Source organism: Periophthalmus magnuspinnatus, chromosome 10 (genome assembly GCF_009829125.3).
Source record: "Periophthalmus magnuspinnatus isolate fPerMag1 chromosome 10, fPerMag1.2.pri, whole genome shotgun sequence".
Classification (NCBI taxonomy): Eukaryota; Metazoa; Chordata; class Actinopteri; order Gobiiformes; family Gobiidae; genus Periophthalmus; species Periophthalmus magnuspinnatus.
In genome coordinates this window covers 36191689-36212817 of record NC_047135.1, presented here as the reverse complement: position 1 = coordinate 36212817, position 21129 = coordinate 36191689, and the positions used below count along the sequence as shown (strand labels likewise).

At 45.9% G+C, this 21129-nt stretch overlaps 1 protein-coding gene across 1 annotated transcript; it reads right to left on the bottom strand.

Moving 5' to 3' along the window:
* Window positions 1–11855: 11855 nt before the first annotated feature.
* LOC117377398 (cell adhesion molecule Dscam2-like) lies at window positions 11856–19614 on the bottom strand. Its single transcript, XM_055224779.1, has 14 exons — window positions 19509–19614; window positions 19109–19447; window positions 17947–18075; window positions 17714–17881; window positions 17255–17325; window positions 16928–17174; window positions 16191–16310; window positions 15276–15407; window positions 14915–15043; window positions 14669–14830; window positions 13306–13358; window positions 13128–13227; window positions 13022–13052; window positions 11856–12073 (listed from the first exon to the last, which is right to left on the bottom strand). Exons 1-14 carry the CDS (start codon window positions 19576–19578, stop codon window positions 12016–12018), a joined length of 1809 nt encoding a protein of 602 aa, XP_055080754.1. The 5' UTR covers window positions 19579–19614; the 3' UTR covers window positions 11856–12015.
* Window positions 19615–21129: the final 1515 nt, after the last annotated feature.

Below are 21129 nucleotides of genomic sequence, written 5' to 3'. Positions count from 1 at the left end.
CCTTCACCTCGCGCTGATACGCGCGCGCGCATGTGCACACTGCGCATCAGAGCCGCGCGCACATGCGCAGATACAGGCGCGTGCATGTGCACACTGCGCAGACACAGGCGCAGCCCTCAGCGTCTGTTTGATTTATGCGTCAGGACAAATGTGGGTCAAAATGAAACATCCACGCGCTGCTCCTCGCGCTTCTTCTGTTTCTTCTTATTCTTTCTCTTTACACTTTATTCTTTTCAAAGCGCAGCTCAGTGGGACACTGCGCGTGTCAGGTGTGTGTGTGTGTGTGTGTGTGTGTTTGTGAGTGTGGGGGTGTGTGTGTGCGTGGGTGTGTGTGCATGTGTGTGTGCTGCTTGTGTGTGTGTGGATGTGTGTGTGGATGTGTGTGTGTGCTTGTGTGTGTGCTGTTTGTGTGTGTGTGTGTGTGTGTGTGTGTGTGTGTGTGGAGCCTTCATCTCCTCAGATGGCGCACGGCCGCTGCGCCACTCCGCTGTGTCTGTGCGCAGCTCGTTTCATCTTCCTCTAAACTCACTCCTTCTTCTTCTCTTCCGCAGTTTTCCCTCTTTCCTCCGCGCGCAGGTGAAAAAACAACACGCGGAGGAATGAAAGGGACAAGATTTTAATTAGAGGGAAGCAGAGACCAAAGCGCGAGGATAACGAAGCTGCGATAACACGAGTAAAACACAAAGTCCTAATCTCAGAGCGCGTCTGGAGCAGCGCAGTGGCGCAGCGCAGCGGAGGAGCGCGGCGGAGGAGCGCGGCGGAGGAGCGCGGCGGAGGAGCGCGGCGGAGGAGCGCAGCGGGGACAGAAGTGATTATGAGCGCAGAGCAGACATGTGCGCGTGTGTGTCCCTCTGTCCACGAGGACTCACCAAAAAGACAATGACTTTTGTTTATTTGTTTGTTTGAGTCAAATATCCGCTTTAAACTGCGCCTAATGAACGAGCGGCTGTGCGCCATTTCAAGTCTCCAGTCTGTGGTTCTGTGGCTCAGATCAGGACTGAGTGACTTCAAAGTGTCTCTGTGCGCACCTCCCCTTCCCTCAGTGTGGAGACACTGGTGTATGATGAGTGTGTGTAGTTTTCATGTAGTTTCCCCCACACCAGTGTCTGCAGTCACAGGCACAAACTCTGATTATAATCAGATTATAATCAGATTTCTGGACCTTTAAAATGATGTGAGTTTTGTTTCTCTTTAAATGTGATGATGATGTGACTGTGTCTCAGATAAAATCACAAACTCCTCAAGAGTTTTCTCTCTTTAGGAACATGTGTGTGTGTGTGTGTGTGTGTGTCTGTGTGTGTGTGTCTCGCTGTTCGGGGCAGAGTCACAGTTTGTCAGTTTGGTGAGAGTCTGATGAAAGTGTAAATGTGCAGCTCCAGCCTGAGCCGAGGCCTCTGTGGCTCGCTGTGGCTCGCTGTGGCTCATTGTGGCTCACTGTGGCTCGCTGTGGCTCCCTGTGGCTCGCTGTGGTTGGCTGTGGCTCCCGGTGGCTCGTTGTGGCTCGTTGTGGCTCATTGTGGCTCTCTGTGGCTGAAGTGTAAATGTTGTTCCGGTTCATGAAGTTGAAGCTTTTCTTTTTTTTCTTGAGCTGAAAATTCCGTTTTTTGGCTCAAATTCCAGCGTCGACTTTGGAATGTGACTCAGTGAAGAGCAGAGGATTCTGGGAGCTCCTTCAGGCGACGCGAGACTTTAGACAGATGTCTTGTTTGTTCACCTCGGAGTGGCCATCTTTCAAAAGGTGTCACGGCGGCACAAACACACAGATATATGCTCCGCCGCGCGTCGTTTGTCTCTCTCATGAAGTAGGTAGTGAGAATATTACAAACCCAAATCATAACACACGGCCTCAGGCTCAGGTCGGACGAGGAGGAGAAGAGGCAGCTGTGTAATTGAATTAGAGTCTGACGGGCTGGGAATAGACGGGGGGGCGACGGGAGGGGGGCGCCACGGGGGTGCGGTTTAACGCCGGGGTCATTTGGCGATCCGGGCCGAGGTGGGACCGGATAAGGTCTGTGGATGGATGAGGCGCCGCGTGCCGCGTATGAGAGGCGGCAGTAAACAGCCTTATCCTCCATTAATAACACACTAATCCCGATGATGTGATTACCTCTCGCCGCATCCCTCAAGTCTCCGCTCCATTCAGACGTGCCAGGCTCCTTCACGGCGCCTCAGCTGGTCCCAAACCTCAGCGCAGCCAACGCTTCACTGTGTTCCTCTGCCAAAACAACGGAGGTCTTCAAATGAGGCATCTTCGACGAGAACTCGCCTCTGGGCAGGTGTGTGAAGCGGCTGAGTGGCGCTTTCTCCACAAGAGGGATTCAAATTGAACCAGATTAAAGCCTCCACCTCTCTGCACAGCTCTGACTCGTAATGCCGCCTGAATAAACATGACACGTGATACAAATCATACCAGATAAAGATACGGTTTTGGATGTTCAAACAGTTATGGAAATACCCGTGAGCGATAAAGATTATGGGTTTGCAAAAGGGAAGGCAACAGGCAAACTCAGTGCGGCTATTTCTGTCCTCGGCGACTGCTGCCAAACGCCTTTTTTCCAGCATTTGATAAACTCAGTACATCAATATATGGTCTTGTGTTTCTATGGAAACTTGGACCTGGGAGAGTGTTAAATTTTGCCACTTAGCTCGAGATCTGCTCAATAATAACATGCCACGATAAGTCTTCAGAATGTGTTCCGTTTATGAGAGCGATGTGTTTCAGGCTGATAAAAATATCTCCACTCTGAAAACGCCGCCGCGAGTCCATCCGTCCATTACACTCAGACCGAGACATTAGGAGTATTTAGAAAGATTCACTCCTGAAACGGGGAGCGTGTGGTCAGCGTGTGGTCAGCGTGCGGTCAGCGTGTGGTCAGCGTGTGGCGGTAGTGTGTGTGTGTGTGTGCGCTCATGGACTTTTGCCGTGTTAAACTCTGAGTGTAAAGTGACTCGTACATGTCTCGTGGTGGACTTGGGCATGTCTCCATGGTAACTGTTATGTCTGACCTTCACATCGTCTTCGTCAGGCTCTGGTTGGCTCATCAGATCACACACGCACACACACACACACGCACGCACACACACACACACTCCACCGCAGACGCACAAACACACGGCTCATGTGACGGAGCTGAACGTTTGTCCAAGTGTCTTTAATAAAAGGATCACACAGTTCACAGTTCATGTTTAAAAGCTGCACTGTGGAACTTTTCCACCACCTGCTTGTCTCCAGAGATGTTACTGCTTTGCCTGAAATGTTCCACAGTACAGCATTAAACAGATCAGTCTTGCACTTCACTCAGATCAGGGGTTTTTACTGCACAAAAATGACAAATGTGACAAATGTGACAAATGTGACAAATGTGCTCTTACTGTGGGAAGGGTCGCCTCTCCACAGATCTGACATGCACCTGTTTGTCTCCATGGAGATAGACAAGTTTAATGCCATACTGTGAAACATTCAATCAAGTTGCACAGTGTGTCTTTAACGGAGAAATTTGCCTCTTTTTTCTTCCAACCAAGAATCAGATAAATAATGCAGAACATACACAAAACTATTATTAATTAATTAATTTATTTATTTATTTATGTATTTATTTATTTTATTTATTTATTTATTTATTTATTTTATTTTTTTGTATTTTGGGTCATTTTAAGTCCTGCTCCTTTTAATCCCGGTGTGTTCTGTTTGTCATCTGCTCTTTTCTCTGTTGTTCATGAGTTCATCCAGAAGGGCCCACATCTGGCAGGTGGCCCACATCTGGCAGGTGGCCCACATGTGTCTGGTGGCCCCGGCTGTGTGTCCTCTGTGGGGCGGGTGCGGGGCGGGTGGTGGAGGCGGGCGGTGGAGGCCTGCAGACCAGTGGCTCCTCCAGCTCGGTGTTTGTTCGTCGTGTGTCACATCTCCACTTCCTGGGGCCTCGTCTCTTGATGTGGCTGCAGTGGAGTTTGATTTAAGGCCGTGTCCGCGGCGCTAATGCCGCCATCAGTGCGGCTCTTTTGTGCGTTTCCTCTTTATTGGCCTCAGTGGTGCAGCTGACACAGATCTGACATGAACATGAGCCTCAGATGTTTAAACAGAGGAAGTTATGAGGAAGTAGCAGAACATGTGGGAGTGATGTAGGAGCACTTTGATGTTTGTGTGCCGCGTGTGTGGACGTGGGGACGTGTGTGGACCTGTGTGGACCTGTGTGGACCTGTATGGACCTGTGTGGACCTGTGTGGACGTGTGTGGACGTGTGTGAACGTGGGGACGTGTGTGGACCTGTGGACGTGGGGACGTGTGTGGACCTGTGGACGTGTGGACCTGTGTGGACGTGTGGACGTGTGTGGACCTGTGTGGACCTGTGTGGACCTGTGTGGACCTGTGTGGACCTGTGTGGACGTGTGTGAACGTGGGGACGTGTGTGGACCTGTGGACGTGTGGACCTGTGTGGACCTGTGTGGACGTGTGTGGACGTGTGGACGTGTAGACCTGTGTGGACGTGTGGACGTGTAGACCTGTGTGGACGTGTGGACATGGGGACGTGTGTGGACCTGTGTGGACGTGTGGACATGGGGACGTGTGTGGACCTGTGGACGTGTGTGGACCTGTGTGGACCTGTGTGGACGTGTGGACAGTCTGTGTGGACAGTCTGTGTGGACTGCGGTCTCTTCGTGGTCAGGTGGTGGTCACTTCCAGAAGGAACAAACAGACACGTCCAGAAAAATAAATAATATCCCACAGAGTGAGACGAGTCAAAGTCTCAGACCATGAGGTCCCTGTTTACACGAGGTCCATGTTTATGTGAGGTCCCTGTGTTTATATGAGGTAACGAGCAGGACCCAAGTGCAGAGACATGAGGAGGAGACGTCCACAAGAGAGAGGCAAAGTCCTCTGTGTACTGTAGTACTACAGTAAAGTCCTCTGTGTACTGTAGTACTACAGTAAAGTCCTCTGTGTACTGTAGTACTACAGTAAAGTCCCCTGTGTACTGCAGTACTACAGTAAAGTCCTCTGTGTATTGCAGGAGTACTACAGTAAAGTCCCCTGTGTACTGCAGGAGTACTACAGTAAAGTCCTCTGTGTACTGCAGGAGTACTACAGTAAAGTCCTCTGTGTACTGCAGGAGTACTACAGTAAAGTCCTCTGTGTACTGTAGTACTACAGTAAAGTCCCCTGTGTACTGCAGGAGTACTACAGTAAAGTCCCCTGTGTACTGGAGTACTACAGTAAAGTCCCCTGTGTACTGTAGTACTACAGTAAAGTCCTCTGTGTACTGTAGTACTACAGTAAAGTCCCCTGTGTACTGTAGTACTACAGTAAAGTCCTCTGTATACTGTAGTACTACAGTAAAGTCCCATGTGTACTGTAGTACTACAGTAAAGTCCCCTGTGTACTGTAGTACTACAGTAAAGTCCCCTGTGTACTGTAGTACTACAGTAAAGTCCTCTGTGTGCTGTAGTACTACAGTAAAGTCCTCTGTGTACTGCAGGAGTACTACAGTAAAGTCCTCTGTGTACTGTAGTACTACAGTAAAGTCCCCTGTGTACTGTAGTACTACAGTAAAGTCCTCTGTGTACTGCAGTACTACAGTAAAGTCCCCTGTGTACTGGAGTACTACAGTAAAGTCCTCTTTGTACTGGAGTACTACAGTAAAGTCCTCTGTGTACTGCAGGAGTACTACAGTAAAGTCCTCTGTGTACTGCAGAAGTACTACAGTAAAGTCCTCTGTGTACTGCAGGAGTACTACAGTAAAGTCCTCTGTGTACTGCAGAAGTACTACAGTAAAGTCCTCTGTGTACTGCAGGAGTACTACAGTAAAGTTCCCTGTGTACTGGAGTACTACAGTAAAGTCCCCTGTGTACTGGAGTACTACAGTAAAGTCCCCTGTGTACTGGAGTACTACAGTAAAGTCCTCTGTGTACTGCAGGAGTACTACAGTAAAGTCCTCTGTGTACTGTAGTACTACAGTAAAGTCCCCTGTGTACTGTAGTACTACAGTAAAGTCCCCTGTGTACTGTAGTACTACAGTAAAGTCCCCTGTGTACTGTAGTACTACAGTAAAGTCCCCTGTGTACTGTAGTACTACAGTAAAGTCCTCTGTGTACTGCAGTGCTACAGTAAAGTCCCCTGTGTACTGCAGTACTACAGTAAAGTCCTCTGTGTACTGCAGGAGTACTACAGTAAAGTCCTCTGTGTACTGCAGGAGTACTACAGTAAAGTCCCCTGTGTACTGGAGTACTACAGTAAAGTCCCCTGTGTACTGTAGTACTACAGTAAAGTCCTCTGTGTACTGTAGTACTACAGTAAAGTCCCCTGTGTACTGTAGTACTACAGTAAAGTCCTCTGTATGCTGTAGTACTACAGTAAAGTCCCCTGTGTACTGGAGTACTACAGTAAAGTCCCCTGTGTGCTGTAGTACTACAGTAAAGTCCCCTGTGTACTGCAGGAGTACTACAGTAAAGTCCTCTGTGTACTGTAGTACTACAGTAAAGTCCTCTGTGTACTGCAGGAGTACTACAGTAAAGTCCCCTGTGTGCTGTAGTACTACAGTAAAGTCCCCTGTGTACTGCAGGAGTACTACAGTAAAGTCCTCTGTGTACTGTAGTACTACAGTAAAGTCCCCTGTGTACTGTAGTACTACAGTAAAGTCCCCTGTGTACTGTAGTACTACAGTAAAGTCCCCTGTGTACTGGAGTACTACAGTAAAGTCCCCTGTGTACTGTAGTACTACAGTAAAGTCCCCTGTGTACTGCAGTGCTACAGTAAAGTCCCCTGTGTACTGAAGTACTACAGTAAAGTCCTCTGTGTACTGCAGTGCTACAGTAAAGTCCCCTGTGTACTGCAGTACTACAGTAAAGTCCTCTGTGTACTGCAGGAGTACTACAGTAAAGTCCCCTGTGTACTGCAGGAGTACTACAGTAAAGTCCCCTGTGTACTGCAGGAGTACTACAGTAAAGTCCCCTGTGTACTGCAGGAGTACTACAGTAAAGTCCCCTGTGTACTGGAGTACTACAGTAAAGTCCTCTGTGTACTGTAGTACTACAGTAAAGTCCTCTGTGTACTGTAGTACTACAGTAAAGTCCTCTGTGTACTGCAGTGCTACAGTAAAGTCCCCTGTGTACTGCAGTACTACAGTAAAGTCCTCTGTGTACTGCAGGAGTACTACAGTAAAGTCCCCTGTGTACTGCAGGAGTACTACAGTAAAGTCCTCTGTGTACTGCAGTACTACAGTAAAGTCCCCTGTGTACTGCAGTACTACAGTAAAGTCCTCTGTGTACTGCAGGAGTACTACAGTAAAGTCCCCTGTGTACTGCAGGAGTACTACAGTAAAGTCCTCTGTGTACTGCAGTACTACAGTAAAGTCCCCTGTGTACTGCAGTACTACAGTAAAGTCCTCTGTGTACTGCAGGAGTACTACAGTAAAGTCCCCTGTGTACTGCAGGAGTACTACAGTAAAGTCCCCTGTGTACTGCAGGAGTACTACAGTAAAGTCCCCTGTGTACTGCAGGAGTACTACAGTAAAGTCCCCTGTGTACTGGAGTACTACAGTAAAGTCCTCTGTGTACTGTAGTACTACAGTAAAGTCCTCTGTGTACTGCAGTGCTACAGTAAAGTCCCCTGTGTACTGCAGTACTACAGTAAAGTCCTCTGTGTACTGCAGGAGTACTACAGTAAAGTCCCCTGTGTACTGCAGGAGTACTACAGTAAAGTCCTCTGTGTACTGCAGGAGTACTACAGTAAAGTCCCCTGTGTACTGCAGGAGTACTACAGTAAAGTCCCCTGTGTACTGTAGTACTACAGTAAAGTCCCCTGTGTACTGGAGTACTACAGTAAAGTCCCCTGTGTACTGTAGTACTACAGTAAAGTCCTCTGTGTACTGTAGTACTACAGTAAAGTCCCCTGTGTACTGTAGTACTACAGTAAAGTCCTCTGTATACTGTAGTACTACAGTAAAGTCCCATGTGTACTGTAGTACTACAGTAAAGTCCCCTGTGTACTGTAGTACTACAGTAAAGTCCCCTGTGTACTGTAGTACTACAGTAAAGTCCTCTGTGTGCTGTAGTACTACAGTAAAGTCCTCTGTGTACTGCAGGAGTACTACAGTAAAGTCCTCTGTGTACTGTAGTACTACAGTAAAGTCCTCTGTGTACTGCAGGAGTACTACAGTAAAGTCCTCTGTGTACTGTAGTACTACAGTAAAGTCCCCTGTGTACTGTAGTACTACAGTAAAGTCCTCTGTGTACTGCAGTACTACAGTAAAGTCCCCTGTGTACTGTAGTACTACAGTAAAGTCCCCTGTGTACTGCAGTACTACAGTAAAGTCCTCTGTGTACTGCAGGAGTACTACAGTAAAGTCCTCTGTGTACTGCAGAAGTACTACAGTAAAGTCCTCTGTGTACTGCAGGAGTACTACAGTAAAGTCCTCTGTGTACTGGAGTACTACAGTAAAGTCCCCTGTGTACTGGAGTACTACAGTAAAGTCCCCTGTGTACTGGAGTACTACAGTAAAGTCCCCTGTGTACTGGAGTACTACAGTAAAGTCCCCTGTGTACTGTAGTACTACAGTAAAGTCCCCTGTGTACTGTAGTACTACAGTAAAGTCCTCTGTGTACTGCAGTGCTACAGTAAAGTCCCCTGTGTACTGGAGTACTACAGTAAAGTCCCCTGTGTACTGTAGTACTACAGTAAAGTCCCCTGTGTACTGTAGTACTACAGTAAAGTCCTCTGTGTACTGCAGTACTACAGTAAAGTCCTCTGTGTACTGCAGGAGTACTACAGTAAAGTCCTCTGTGTACTGCAGGAGTACTACAGTAAAGTCCCCTGTGTACTGGAGTACTACAGTAAAGTCCCCTGTGTACTGTAGTACTACAGTAAAGTCCCCTGTGTACTGGAGTACTACAGTAAAGTCCCCTGTGTACTGTAGTACTACAGTAAAGTCCTCTGTGTACTGTAGTACTACAGTAAAGTCCCCTGTGTACTGTAGTACTACAGTAAAGTCCTCTGTATACTGTAGTACTACAGTAAAGTCCCATGTGTACTGTAGTACTACAGTAAAGTCCCCTGTGTACTGCAGGAGTACTACAGTAAAGTCCCCTGTGTACTGTAGTACTACAGTAAAGTCCTCTGTGTACTGCAGGAGTACTACAGTAAAGTCCTCTGTGTACTGTAGTACTACAGTAAAGTCCCCTGTGTACTGTAGTACTACAGTAAAGTCCCCTGTGTACTGGAGTACTACAGTAAAGTCCCCTGTGTACTGTAGTACTACAGTAAAGTCCCCTGTGTACTGGAGTACTACAGTAAAGTCCCCTGTGTACTGGAGTACTACAGTAAAGTCCTCTGTGTACTGTAGTACTACAGTAAAGTCCCCTGTGTACTGCAGGAGTACTACAGTAAAGTCCCCTGTGTGCTGTAGTACTACAGTAAAGTCCCCTGTGTACTGCAGGAGTACTACAGTAAAGTCCTCTGTGTACTGTAGTACTACAGTAAAGTCCTCTGTGTACTGCAGGAGTACTACAGTAAAGTCCTCTGTGTACTGGAGTACTACAGTAAAGTCCCCTGTGTACTGGAGTACTACAGTAAAGTCCCCTGTGTACTGGAGTACTACAGTAAAGTCCCCTGTGTACTGGAGTACTACAGTAAAGTCCCCTGTGTACTGTAGTACTACAGTAAAGTCCCCTGTGTACTGTAGTACTACAGTAAAGTCCCCTGTGTACTGGAGTACTACAGTAAAGTCCTCTGTGTACTGGAGTACTACAGTAAAGTCCCCTGTGTACTGGAGTACTACAGTAAAGTCCCCTGTGTACTGGAGTACTACAGTAAAGTCCCCTGTGTACTGTAGTACTACAGTAAAGTCCCCTGTGTACTGGAGTACTACAGTAAAGTCCTCTGTGTACTGTAGTACTACAGTAAAGTCCTCTGTGTACTGCAGGAGTACTACAGTAAAGTCCCCTGTGTACTGGAGTACTACAGTAAAGTCCCCTGTGTACTGTAGTACTACAGTAAAGTCCCCTGTGTACTGGAGTACTACAGTAAAGTCCTCTGTGTACTGTAGTACTACAGTAAAGTCCTCTGTGTACTGCAGGAGTACTACAGTAAAGTCCCCTGTGTACTGGAGTACTACAGTAAAGTCCCCTGTGTACTGGAGTACTACAGTAAAGTCCTCTGTGTACTGTAGTACTACAGTAAAGTCCCCTGTGTACTGGAGTACTACAGTAAAGTCCCCTGTGTACTGGAGTACTACAGTAAAGTCCTCTGTGTACTGTAGTACTACAGTAAAGTCCTCTGTGTACTGCAGGAGTACTACAGTAAAGTCCCCTGTGTACTGTAGTACTACAGTAAAGTCCCCTGTGTACTGTAGTACTACAGTAAAGTCCTCTGTGTACTGCAGGAGTACTACAGTAAAGTCCCCTGTGTACTGGAGTACTACAGTAAAGTCCCCTGTGTACTGGAGTACTACAGTAAAGTCCCCTGTGTACTGGAGTACTACAGTAAAGTCCTCTGTGTACTGTAGTACTACAGTAAAGTCCTCTGTGTACTGCAGGAGTACTACAGTAAAGTCCCCTGTGTACTGGAGTACTACAGTAAAGTCCCCTGTGTACTGGAGTACTACAGTAAAGTCCTCTGTGTACTGTAGTACTACAGTAAAGTCCCCTGTGTACTGTAGTACTACAGGCCTGTGCAGACTGTGGGGTCTAAACCTTAGGGTTTTACCCGGGACTTGCTCTGGAGGAGTGACCCTCTGGAGGAGTGACCCTCTGGAGGAGTGACCCTCTGGAGGAGTGACCCTCTGGAGGAGTGACCCTCTGGAGGAGTGACCCTCTGGAGGAGTGACCCTCTGGAGGAGTGACCCTCTGGAGGAGTGACCCTCTGGAGGAGTGACCTGGAGCAGCTCCTCATTTGGACAAATGAGACGTTTCCGGAGCCTCGTCCCAGAGGAGCGCGAGGAGCAGGAAGAGCCGTGGAGCTGTGGCGCCCTCTGGCGGCGAGAGGGAAGAATGTGAAAAGAAAAACAACAACACTGAAGTGAAGTAATCAGACCTGCCCCTCACACGAGGCACTGTCCAGTCTCTGTCCAGTCTCTGTCCAGTCTCTGTCCAGTTTCTACACTGTCCAGTCTCTGCAGTGTCCAGTCTCTGTCCAGTCTCTGTCCTGTCTCTGTCCTGTCTCTGTCCTGTCTCTGTCCTGTCTCTGTCTCTGTCCTGTCTCTGTCCCGTGAGCTCGAAGCTTCTCTCTTTGTTTCAGATAAAGTTTCATTTTCTTTGTGACCACGAGGCCACACCCCCTGGACACTTCAGGTGTGTTATGTGTGTGTGTGTGCGGTGTGTCTGTGTTGTGTATCTGTGTTGTGTGTGTGTCTGTGTTATGTGTCTGTGTTGTGTGTGTGCGGTGTGTCTGTGTTGTGTATCTGTGTTGTGTGTGTGTCTGTGTTATGTGTCTGTGTTGTGTGTGTGTGGTGTGTCTGTGTTGTGTGTCTGTGTTGTGTGTCTGTGTTGTGTGTCTGCATTGTGTGTGTTGTGTGTCTGTGTTGTGTGTGTGTGTGTGTGTGTGTGTGTTGTGTGCTTGACCCTGACATGTTTTTGTCTGTTGGATAAATGTGTTTGTGTTTCTACTTAAGACTCAAGGACAAAGGACAAAGGAGCAAAAGATTTATTTATTGAGCAAAAAGAGAAAAGTCTGTCACATGATCACACACACACACACACCCCCACACACACACACACACACACACACACACACACACACCCACCCACACACCTACATACACACACACACACACGCACACCCCCACACACACACTCTATGGTTAAATAAGACACATGTGACACACTGTCACTGTTTAAACTTAAATCTTAAACTCTTTTCTTTCTTTTCTTCTTCTTCTTCTGTTGTTTCCTGAAACAGTGACTTCAGTTTCAGTTTAAATTTTACAAATGTGTTTATATTTTATTATAATGTCACATGTTTAACTCAAACATGTTTATATTTTATTAAAACATCGTCTCATGTTTAACTCAAACGTCTTCTGTGTTTTATAAAGACTCTTGGAGCGACTCAGCTCTGTAACGCAGCGCCCCACTGTCCAACCACCTGCAGAGACACGGGACAGAGAGGGACACAGGGACAGGCACAGAGACACAGGGACAGAGACAGAGGGACAGAGACACAGGGACAGAGACAGAGACATGAGACAGAGACACAGGGACAGGGACAGAGACACAGGGACAGAGACACAGGGACAGAGACAGAGACATGAGACAGAGACACAGGGACAGAGACACAGAGACACAGGGACAGAGACATGAGACACAGGGACAGAGACACAGGGACAGAGACATGAGACACAGGGACAGAGACACAGAGACACAGGGACAGAGACATGAGACACAGGGACAGAGACATGAGACACAGGGACAGAGACATGGACAGAGACACAGAGAGACAGGGACATGGTCAGTTACAGGTCAGTCACTCTCAGTATCATACGTGTAGTACAGGTGTACACAGTGTACTCAGTGTTGTACAGGTGTACACAGGTGTAGTACAGGTGTACACAGGTGTAGTACAGGTGTACACAGGTGTAGTACAGGTGTACATAGGTGTAGTACAGGTGTACACAGGTGTAGTACAGGTGTACACAGGTGTAGTACAGGTGTACATAGGTGTAGTACAGGTGTACACAGGTGTAGTACAGGTGTACACAGGTGTACACAGGTGTAGTACAGGTGTACACAGGTGTAGTACAGGTGTACACAGGTGTAGTACAGGTGTAGTACAGGTGTAGTACAGGTGTACACAGTGTAGTACAGGTGTAGTACAGGTGTAGTACAGGTGTACACAGGTGTAGTACAGGTGTACACAGGTGTAGTACAGGTGTACACAGGTGTACACAGGTGTAGTACAGGTGTACACAGTGTAGTACAGGTGTACACAGGTGTAGTACAGGTGTAGTACAGGTGTAGTACAGGTGTACACAGGTGTAGTACAGGTGTACACAGGTGTAGTACAGGTGTACACAGGTGAAGTCCACACACTCACATGTTCAATGTGCCTTTTTTCTTCCTAATTCCTGTAAAACATAAATATAAATTGTTATTATCTGGACGTCTGGACTCAGACCCTGGACATTTCCGTAGTTTCTCACGTCTGATCTGCCACGTCCCGATCGCAGCCGCAGTGACGAGGACGAGCAGCACCGGGACTAAAATGGCGGCGAGATGAGCACCGGGACGATCCTCAGCGCTCTGCAACCACACGAGGGTTTATTTCATTCATAAAATATATATGTGTGTTTAAATTTGATGTGATTCGATGTCACTTACGACGGCCCGAGTGTCCGGGGACAGACTGGACACAGGAGCGTCCTCCTGTTTATCTGGACACATTTAAGGAGGAAGTTTAAAACAGAAAAAGAACTGAAACTAGAGAAACAAGTAGTGCTGCTGGTCTGGAGTAGAGTGTGTATCATGTGTGTACTGTGTGTGTATCATGTGTGTACTGTGTGTGTATCATGTGTGTTGTGTGTGTATCGTGAGTGTGTTGTGTGTGTATCATGAGTGTACTGTGTGTGTATCATGTGTGTTTTGTGTGTGTATCATGTGTGTGTTGTGTGTGTATCATGTGTGTATTGTGTGTGTATCGTGAGTGTGTTGTGTGTGTATCATGTGTGTTGTGTGTGTATCGTGAGTGTGTTGTGTGTGTATCATGTGTGTACTGTGTGTGTATCATGTGTGTACTGTGTGTGTATCATGTGTGTACTGTGTGTGTATGATGTGTGTGTTGTGTGTGTATCGTGTGTGTGTTGTGTGTGTATCATGTGTGTGTTGTGTGTGTATGATGTGTGTGTTGTGTGTGTGTATCATGAGTGTACTGTGTGTGTATCATGTGTGTGTCGTGTGTGTATCATGAGTGTGTTGTGTGTGTATCATGTGTGTGTTGTGTGTGTATGATGTGTGTGTTGTGTGTGTATCATGAGTGTACTGTGTGTGTATCATGTGTGTGTTGTGTGTGTATCATGTGTGTGTTGTGTGTGTGTCGTGTGTGTATCATGAGTGTGTTGTGTGTGTATCATGTGTGTGTTGTGTGTGTATGATGTGTGTGTTGTGTGTGTATCGTGTGTGTGTTGTGTGTGTATCATGTGTGTGTTGTGTGTGTATGATGTGTGTGTTGTGTGTGTGTATCATGAGTGTACTGTGTGTGTATCATGTGTGTGTCGTGTGTGTATCATGAGTGTGTTGTGTGTGTATCATGTGTGTGTTGTGTGTGTATGATGTGTGTGTTGTGTGTGTATCATGAGTGTACTGTGTGTGTATCATGTGTGTGTTGTGTGTGTATCATGAGTGTGTTGTGTGTGTATCATGTGTGTGTCGTGTGTGTATCATGAGTGTGTTGTGTGTATCATGAGTGTGTTGTGTGTGTATCATGTGTGTACTGTGTGTGTATCATGTGTGTGTTGTGTGTGTATCATGAGTGTGTTGTGTGTGTATCATGTGTGTGTTTCTCGTGTGTTTCACGCGTGGACTTTATTTGTGTTTCTTTTGGTCCGTCCCGCTGAGTCTGATTCTGTCGCTTTCACAAACGTGAAAATGAGTTGTTATTTTTGACTCGTGTTCACCTCAAACTTCTGAAAACACAAAACACGACAACACCAGAGCCACAAACACATTTTAGACACAAACATCGCACCTTTCCCTCGCACCGTGAGCGTCAGGACGTCGCTGGCTCGACTTTTACCGGCGGCGTTTCTGGCGAACATTCGGATGTGGTAGGAGGAGGGTCTGGGCTCGATGATCGTGGCCTGGGTCTGGTCGGGGCTGAAGTCCAGACTCTTCAGATGATCCCACGAGGCTGAGAAGGGTCAAAGGTGAAGAAAACGTGTGTGTGTGTGTCACTTAGTTTGGTTAAATGTGGTGAAGTGTGTGTGAACTTTACCGTTGACGACTTTATATTCCAACGTAAACCCAGTGATGGGAGAAGAACCATGTGACCCACAGCTCCAGGACAGAGACACGACGCCTTCAAACACACTCTTTATCTGAAGGACGGGAGGCTCAGGCGACTCTGGGACGACAACACGACACAGACGGATTTAAACCAGAGAAGTGTGTTTAAACATGAGTGTGTGTGAATGTGTGTGAGTGTGTGGGGGTGTGTGTCGTTTGGAGCCTTAAAGGTGGAAAAACTCTGTATAAAATGTGACTTTTCCGTGACATTTCTTCCATTTTGTGCAGGACTAAACTCTGATAACGAGTCTGAAGATTTATTTTAATTTGTTTTATTAAATTGTTCATACCTGAGTTGAAAGTTGTAGAGGCCGAGGCCCAGACTGTGAGGCCCAGTGTCGTCCCGGGAGGCTTCAGTGTCGTTGTTGTTGTTGTTTTTGTTGTTATTTCTGTTGGTTTTGTTGTTGTTCTTGTGGTTTGAGCTGGATAAAAATACACAGCTTTACTTCCTTATTTCATTTTTTAATCTTAGACACGTCACAATAAAAACGACATCGACCTCAGGTTCAGTTTATGAAGCTGAAACAGGTTTGGCCTCAAAATGTTCAGTCATGTTACTTTATTTTTCAAAATGGAAGAGATTTGTGGTGTTTCTGTTGCGATACAATGAGATTTGAGCTGTAAAAGTTTGAATAAGTCACATCTCTGGACATTGGTTCATTCTGCTGTTTATTTGTTGTGTCTCACGTCTTTTAATGAAACTGTAAAAATGTTTCTCTGGGATTTTCCTGCTTTATTTTGATCTTAATTATTATATAGTGTCAAAATGTCTCTGTCTCGATGTGTCCCACACAGACGCCTTGGGCCTTTGGAGATCACCAGACTATAAACAGACCCCAAGGCCACCAGGGGGCCCCCAAGGGCCCATACATTTATACTGAAAATAATAAAATGTGTAAAGTTCTACTAGAAACAGCCTAATCATCCCACTATAAAGATTACATTTGTTTTATTTTTTTATGTATTATAGCAAAATATCTGCTGCCCACATTTGTTTTATCTGTGTGTTTACCCCTGAGGCCCCTGAGGCCCCTGAGGCCCCTGAGGCCCCTGTCTGTTAGGTTAAAACATTTCAGTCTTTTGGTCAAATAAATAAAACACAGTTGGACAAAGTGATGAGGTCAGAATGTGTCAAATGTCTGAGTCCAGGAGGGGGCCCCAGAGACACATTCTGCTGAGGGGCCCGTCCCTGGAGGACACAGTACCTGACGCGGACGTGTCCAGTGTAGTGTCCGGTCTGGTGTCCGGTCTGGTGTCCGGTCTGGTGTCCGGTCTGGTCGTACTCGGGGAACTCGTCCCAACCGTCAGTTCTGACGTCGTCTGGACTGAGACAGAACAAAGACACGAGGGTCACTTTCAGCTCAGGTCGTACAAAAGTACAAGTACAAGTACAAGTACAATACTCCATTTAGTTACTTAAGTAAAAGTACAGATACCAGAGCAAATACATACTCAAGAAAAAGTATCACATGAACAATTTACTAAAGCAAAAGTATTAAAGTACATGTTTAAAAAAGTACTTGAAAAGAAAAAAGTAAAAGTATTTCTCACAGATTTTGAGTCTTTAAAACTTCAAATGTGGAGATTTTGATAAAAGTTTTGAGCTGAATTTTGTTCAACAGAAACAATTTAATATTTGTTTCTGTTTTTATTTGTTTATTTTTGTTTTGTTCAAATCTTGATCGTGTTAAAAATAAAACCTCAGACTTTTCAGCAGGTCTCACACGATGAGAAAAATACTTTTACTTTTCAGTTCAACAATGTAGTGGAGTAAAAGTACAGATACTGCTCTCAAATGTACTCAAGTAAAAGTAAAAGTACACACTGTGAACTGTACTTAAGTAGAGTTTTTTACAGTACTTTTCCTTCGTTAAGTTCCTCCATAAACTTGAAGTGAAAAGTTGGATGTAATGATTGTTTAGTTTTGCTGATGTGACTTTACCTTCGTCCATCGTGGCGAGCAGCGAGGACATGGATCCGGGCCCGATCCCGGCGTTGTTCCGGGCCTGGACCATCGTTCCGTACTTGGTGCTCGGTTTGAGGCCGGTGAGGACGCAGGACTGGGCCTCCCCCTCGGCGGTGACCCAAACGTACTGCCACTGTCCGAACTGTCGGGTGGAGCCGTCGTACGCTCTGTAGCTCACCTTGTAGCTCCGGATGACGCCGTTCCGCAGATCTGACCTCGGAGCCTGGACCAAAACGCCGGTGTTTAAAAACTCTCCAAACATGCGACTGTTTTGTGTTTTTTGTTTCGTGTTTCGGGTCAAACCTTCCACCAGACTCTGAGGCTGCGGGACGACAGCGCCTCCACCTTCAGCTCCGCCGGAGAAGCCTCAGGGGCTGTGGGGGAAGCGGGCGTTAAAATGATGTTCCTCAGTATTTCTTTAATCACCATGGAGACGAGCAGCTAACGCCAACAGGTCTAGTTACAGCTCAGATCTGTGGAGCCTCCTCACAGACTGAACACGTGTTTTCAGGTGTTTTTAAGATGAAGAAACACAGTAACAGAATAAACGATATGTGTGAACGTTAAATGAAACACTGTGGAACATTCCGGGCAAAGCAAGCTCCAGAAAAGTCACACAGCGCAACTTTTAATTGAACTGTTGCTAGGAAACTTAACAACCAACAGTGTGTCTGGGAGGTGACACTGAGGGAATGTCCTAATCACATTTTTAAAGTGGAGAACGTCCCAAACGAGGGATGAGGTTTGTTTAAAGGTCAGTACCGGCTTCTTTGGTCGTCATGGTGAGCACGTTGCTGGGGTCGCTCGTGCCCACGCTGTTCACCGCAAACATCCTCAGGCTGTAGGTTCTGGCTGGACGCAGATCCACCAGAGTGACCTGAGTCAGACTCGGGTCGTGCAGCTCGGTCTTGATGGCCGTGTCCCAGGGAGCTGCACAAATACAGCCCATAAAACCATTTGTGTGTAAAATAAAACCTCACGTCAGGAGCTCGTACCCTGCTTGTTTTTCAGATCGATCCTGTAGAATAAAACCGGCCGACCTCCGTCAAACACAGGCCTCCAGTGAACGGTCAGCACCTCCTCCTTCACCTCCCGAGGCTCCAGCTGGGGAGGATTTGGACGAGCTGCAGAGACAGAGTCACAGAGAAGAGCTGATGTTTAAGGAGACAGACATGGACAAGATGTAAAAGTAACACTGTGTTTACTGCAAAATGTTCTGTTTCCCATCATGCAGCAGGGCCTGATGTCACACTGAGGGAAGATAACGGCTCTGTTCTGGCCATTCTGGTTTTGTGTTTGTTTATCTGTTTGTTTATCTGTTTGTTTATCTGTTTGTTTATCTGTTTGTTTATCCGTGGCCCGTCTCGTCTCATGTGTGACCCTCGCTCTGGAACAGTTATAAAACTCTCACCTTGTTCGACTTTGCTTTAAATTTCTTATCTACAGAATGTTTAACCCTCCACTCATCGAGAAGAATAAAACTCCTGGTCCAACCTCACCCTGACTCTGTTAAACTCTCTCACTTGACTCTGTTTTAAATGTCGTCGTCTTTAACTCGACTGTGTTGCTTCAATCTACAGAACGATCCTGATCCTGTTGTTTTTCAGTAAACAGAAGATAAACCGACAGCATCAATACTGAAACATCCAGATCTGAAGAAGCAGCAGCCAAACGACTTCACTCCTACAACTTTTTATCCAGTTACAGATTTGAGACATTTGAGACATTTGAGACATTTGAGACATTTACAGGACGAACTCGGACCAGAAAGTCTCAGAAGGTTTGAACTTTTATTTACACAAAGTTCTTCAATTGGATCAGTTTAGTTTTATTTTATTTTAAAGTAAATAGATTCTGTTTCCAGTCTCTGATCTGGTATCGGTTGATATCGGGAATCGGCAGATCCATCACTGTCAAAAACTGATCACCGCAAAAACACGAGGAACATTCACCTTTACCTGTCTCACATTCAGGACAGTCTCACGTTCAGGACAGTCTCACATTCAGGACAGTCTTGTTCTTTACCCGTCTCACGTTCAGGACAGTCTCGTTCTTTACCCGTCTCACGTTCAGGACAGTCTTGTTCTTTACCTGTCTCACATTCAGGACAGTCTCGTTCTTTACCTGTCTCACGTTCAGGACAGTCTCGTTCTTTACCTGGCAGGACGTTGAGGACAGTCTCGTGCTTGTGGTCGTTGAACCATCCCGGGATGTCCACGCGGCAGCCGTACGTCCCAGAGTCCGTCTCCTGTAGTGTCCGAATAGTGAGGGACACGTCCCCCTCATGGATATTCCCAAACAGGACGTATCGTTCGGACTCCCTGCTGGTCACCTCCGTCCCGTCTGTGCGGATGACCTCGTTGGCACAGCCTCTGTTGGGGATGGGGCCTCGTCCCCAGCAGACGGACAATGTCCCATAATACTTAGCGTCATAGTTACATGTGATCGTCACATCTCGTCCCACAAAGGCCTGAAGGACGTCGGCACAAACAGAACCTGAAAACAACAAGAGTTTAACCAAACGCTCCTGAAATGAACCATGTGGACGTCGTTTTACCGAGACAGAGGCCGAGGACGAGGCAGCAGGTGTGTGGACTCATGCTGGACGCTGATGGACGCAGCTTCATGTCCCGCAGAAGACACTGATGAAACCACAGAGAGGTTTGGGCTTTGAGACGTTTCCACATCACATGACTCTGCTTCTGCCGCACAAACAACTTCTGCAGCCGAGCAGAAGGATGAAAAGGGCCGTTTCCTTCACTGTGGTTTTGGTTCCTTATCGTCCGAGTAGAAAAAGTCTATTTGATGAGTGGACGAGGTCAGGGACAAGACGTGAGGGACAAGACGTGAGGGACGTTTGGGTCACTTTAAAACAGCTCGTCTTAAACATCTCTGTAAAAGTTTAAATATTTAGTTTGGACGAGTTTGACCCAGTTTAAACAGATTTAGAGACAGAGGTTTATGTAAAAGTAAAAGTAACACATTTATGTATCTGGACTTTACTGAAGTACATTTTACAGTGTGTACTTTTACTTTTACTTCAGTACATTTGAGAGCAGTATCTGTACTTTTACTCCACTACATTTCTGAACAGGAAAAGTCAAAGTATTTTTCTCATCGTGTGAAACCTGACAAACAAAACAACAAACAACTTAACAAAACAAAAATAAACAAATAAAAACAGATAAAAAACATTTATTCAATTGTTTCTGTTGAACAAAATTCAACTCAAAACTTTTATCAAAATCACCACATTTGAGAGAAATACTTTTACTTTTTACTCTTTAAGTACATTTTCAAACATGTACTTTAATACTTGCACTTAAGTATTTTTTCAGGTGATACTTTTTTTTTGAGTATCTGGTATCTGTACTTTTACTTAAGTGACTAAATGTAGTACTTCATGGAGTACTTGTTCCAGCTCTGTCTCTGTCAAACACTTGAATCTTTTTGTACATTTATAATTATCTTTGTCTGTTCTATAAAAACACAAAGTGAATCTTTACAAAAACTTAAACATAAAAATCTTAAAGACCCGAGTCAAACCCTGGACATGATGTTACATAAAAACAGTTTAAAAGTTTAATTTAAGGTTCACTTTGAGTCACAGGGTTGAGTCACTGCTGAGTTTACAGATTGTGTAAGACGTAGAAAACTTCCTCTTCATCCTCCTACGGTCGCACAACAGGTTCAGACTGCAGCACGGTTATACAAGTACACGGGTATATGAGTATATGAGTATATGAGTATATGAGTATACAAGTACACGAGTACATCACACTATACTCAGACAAACAGGTTCAGACTGCAGCACGGTTATACAAGTACACGGGTATATGAGTATATGAGTATATGAGTATATGAGTATACAAGTACACGAGTACATCACACTATACTCAGACAAACAGGTTCAGACTGCAGCACGGTTATACAAGTACACAAGTATATGAGTATATGAGTACATGAGTATATGAGTATACAAGTATATGAGTATATGAGTACATCACACTATACTCAGACAAACAGGTTCAGACTGCAGCACGGTTATACAAGTACACGGGTATATGAGTATACAAGTACACGGGTATATGAGTATATGAGTATATGAGTATACAAGTACACGGGTACATGAGTATACAAGTACACGGGTATATGAGTATATGAGTATATGAGTATAC

Coding starts and splice junctions, on each gene's coding strand:
- LOC117377398 (XM_055224779.1), bottom strand. CDS start 19,578: ATGAAGCTGCGTCCATCAGCGTCCAGCATGAGTCCACACACCTGCTGC. Junction 18,076..19,108: donor TGTCCTCAACGTCCTGCCAG/GTAAAGAACGAG, acceptor CTGTCTCTGCAG/CTCGTCCAAATCCTCCCCAG. Junction 13,359..14,668: donor GCTCACGGTGCGAGGGAAAG/GTGCGATGTTTG, acceptor AAATGTGTCCAG/ATAAACAGGAGGACGCTCCT.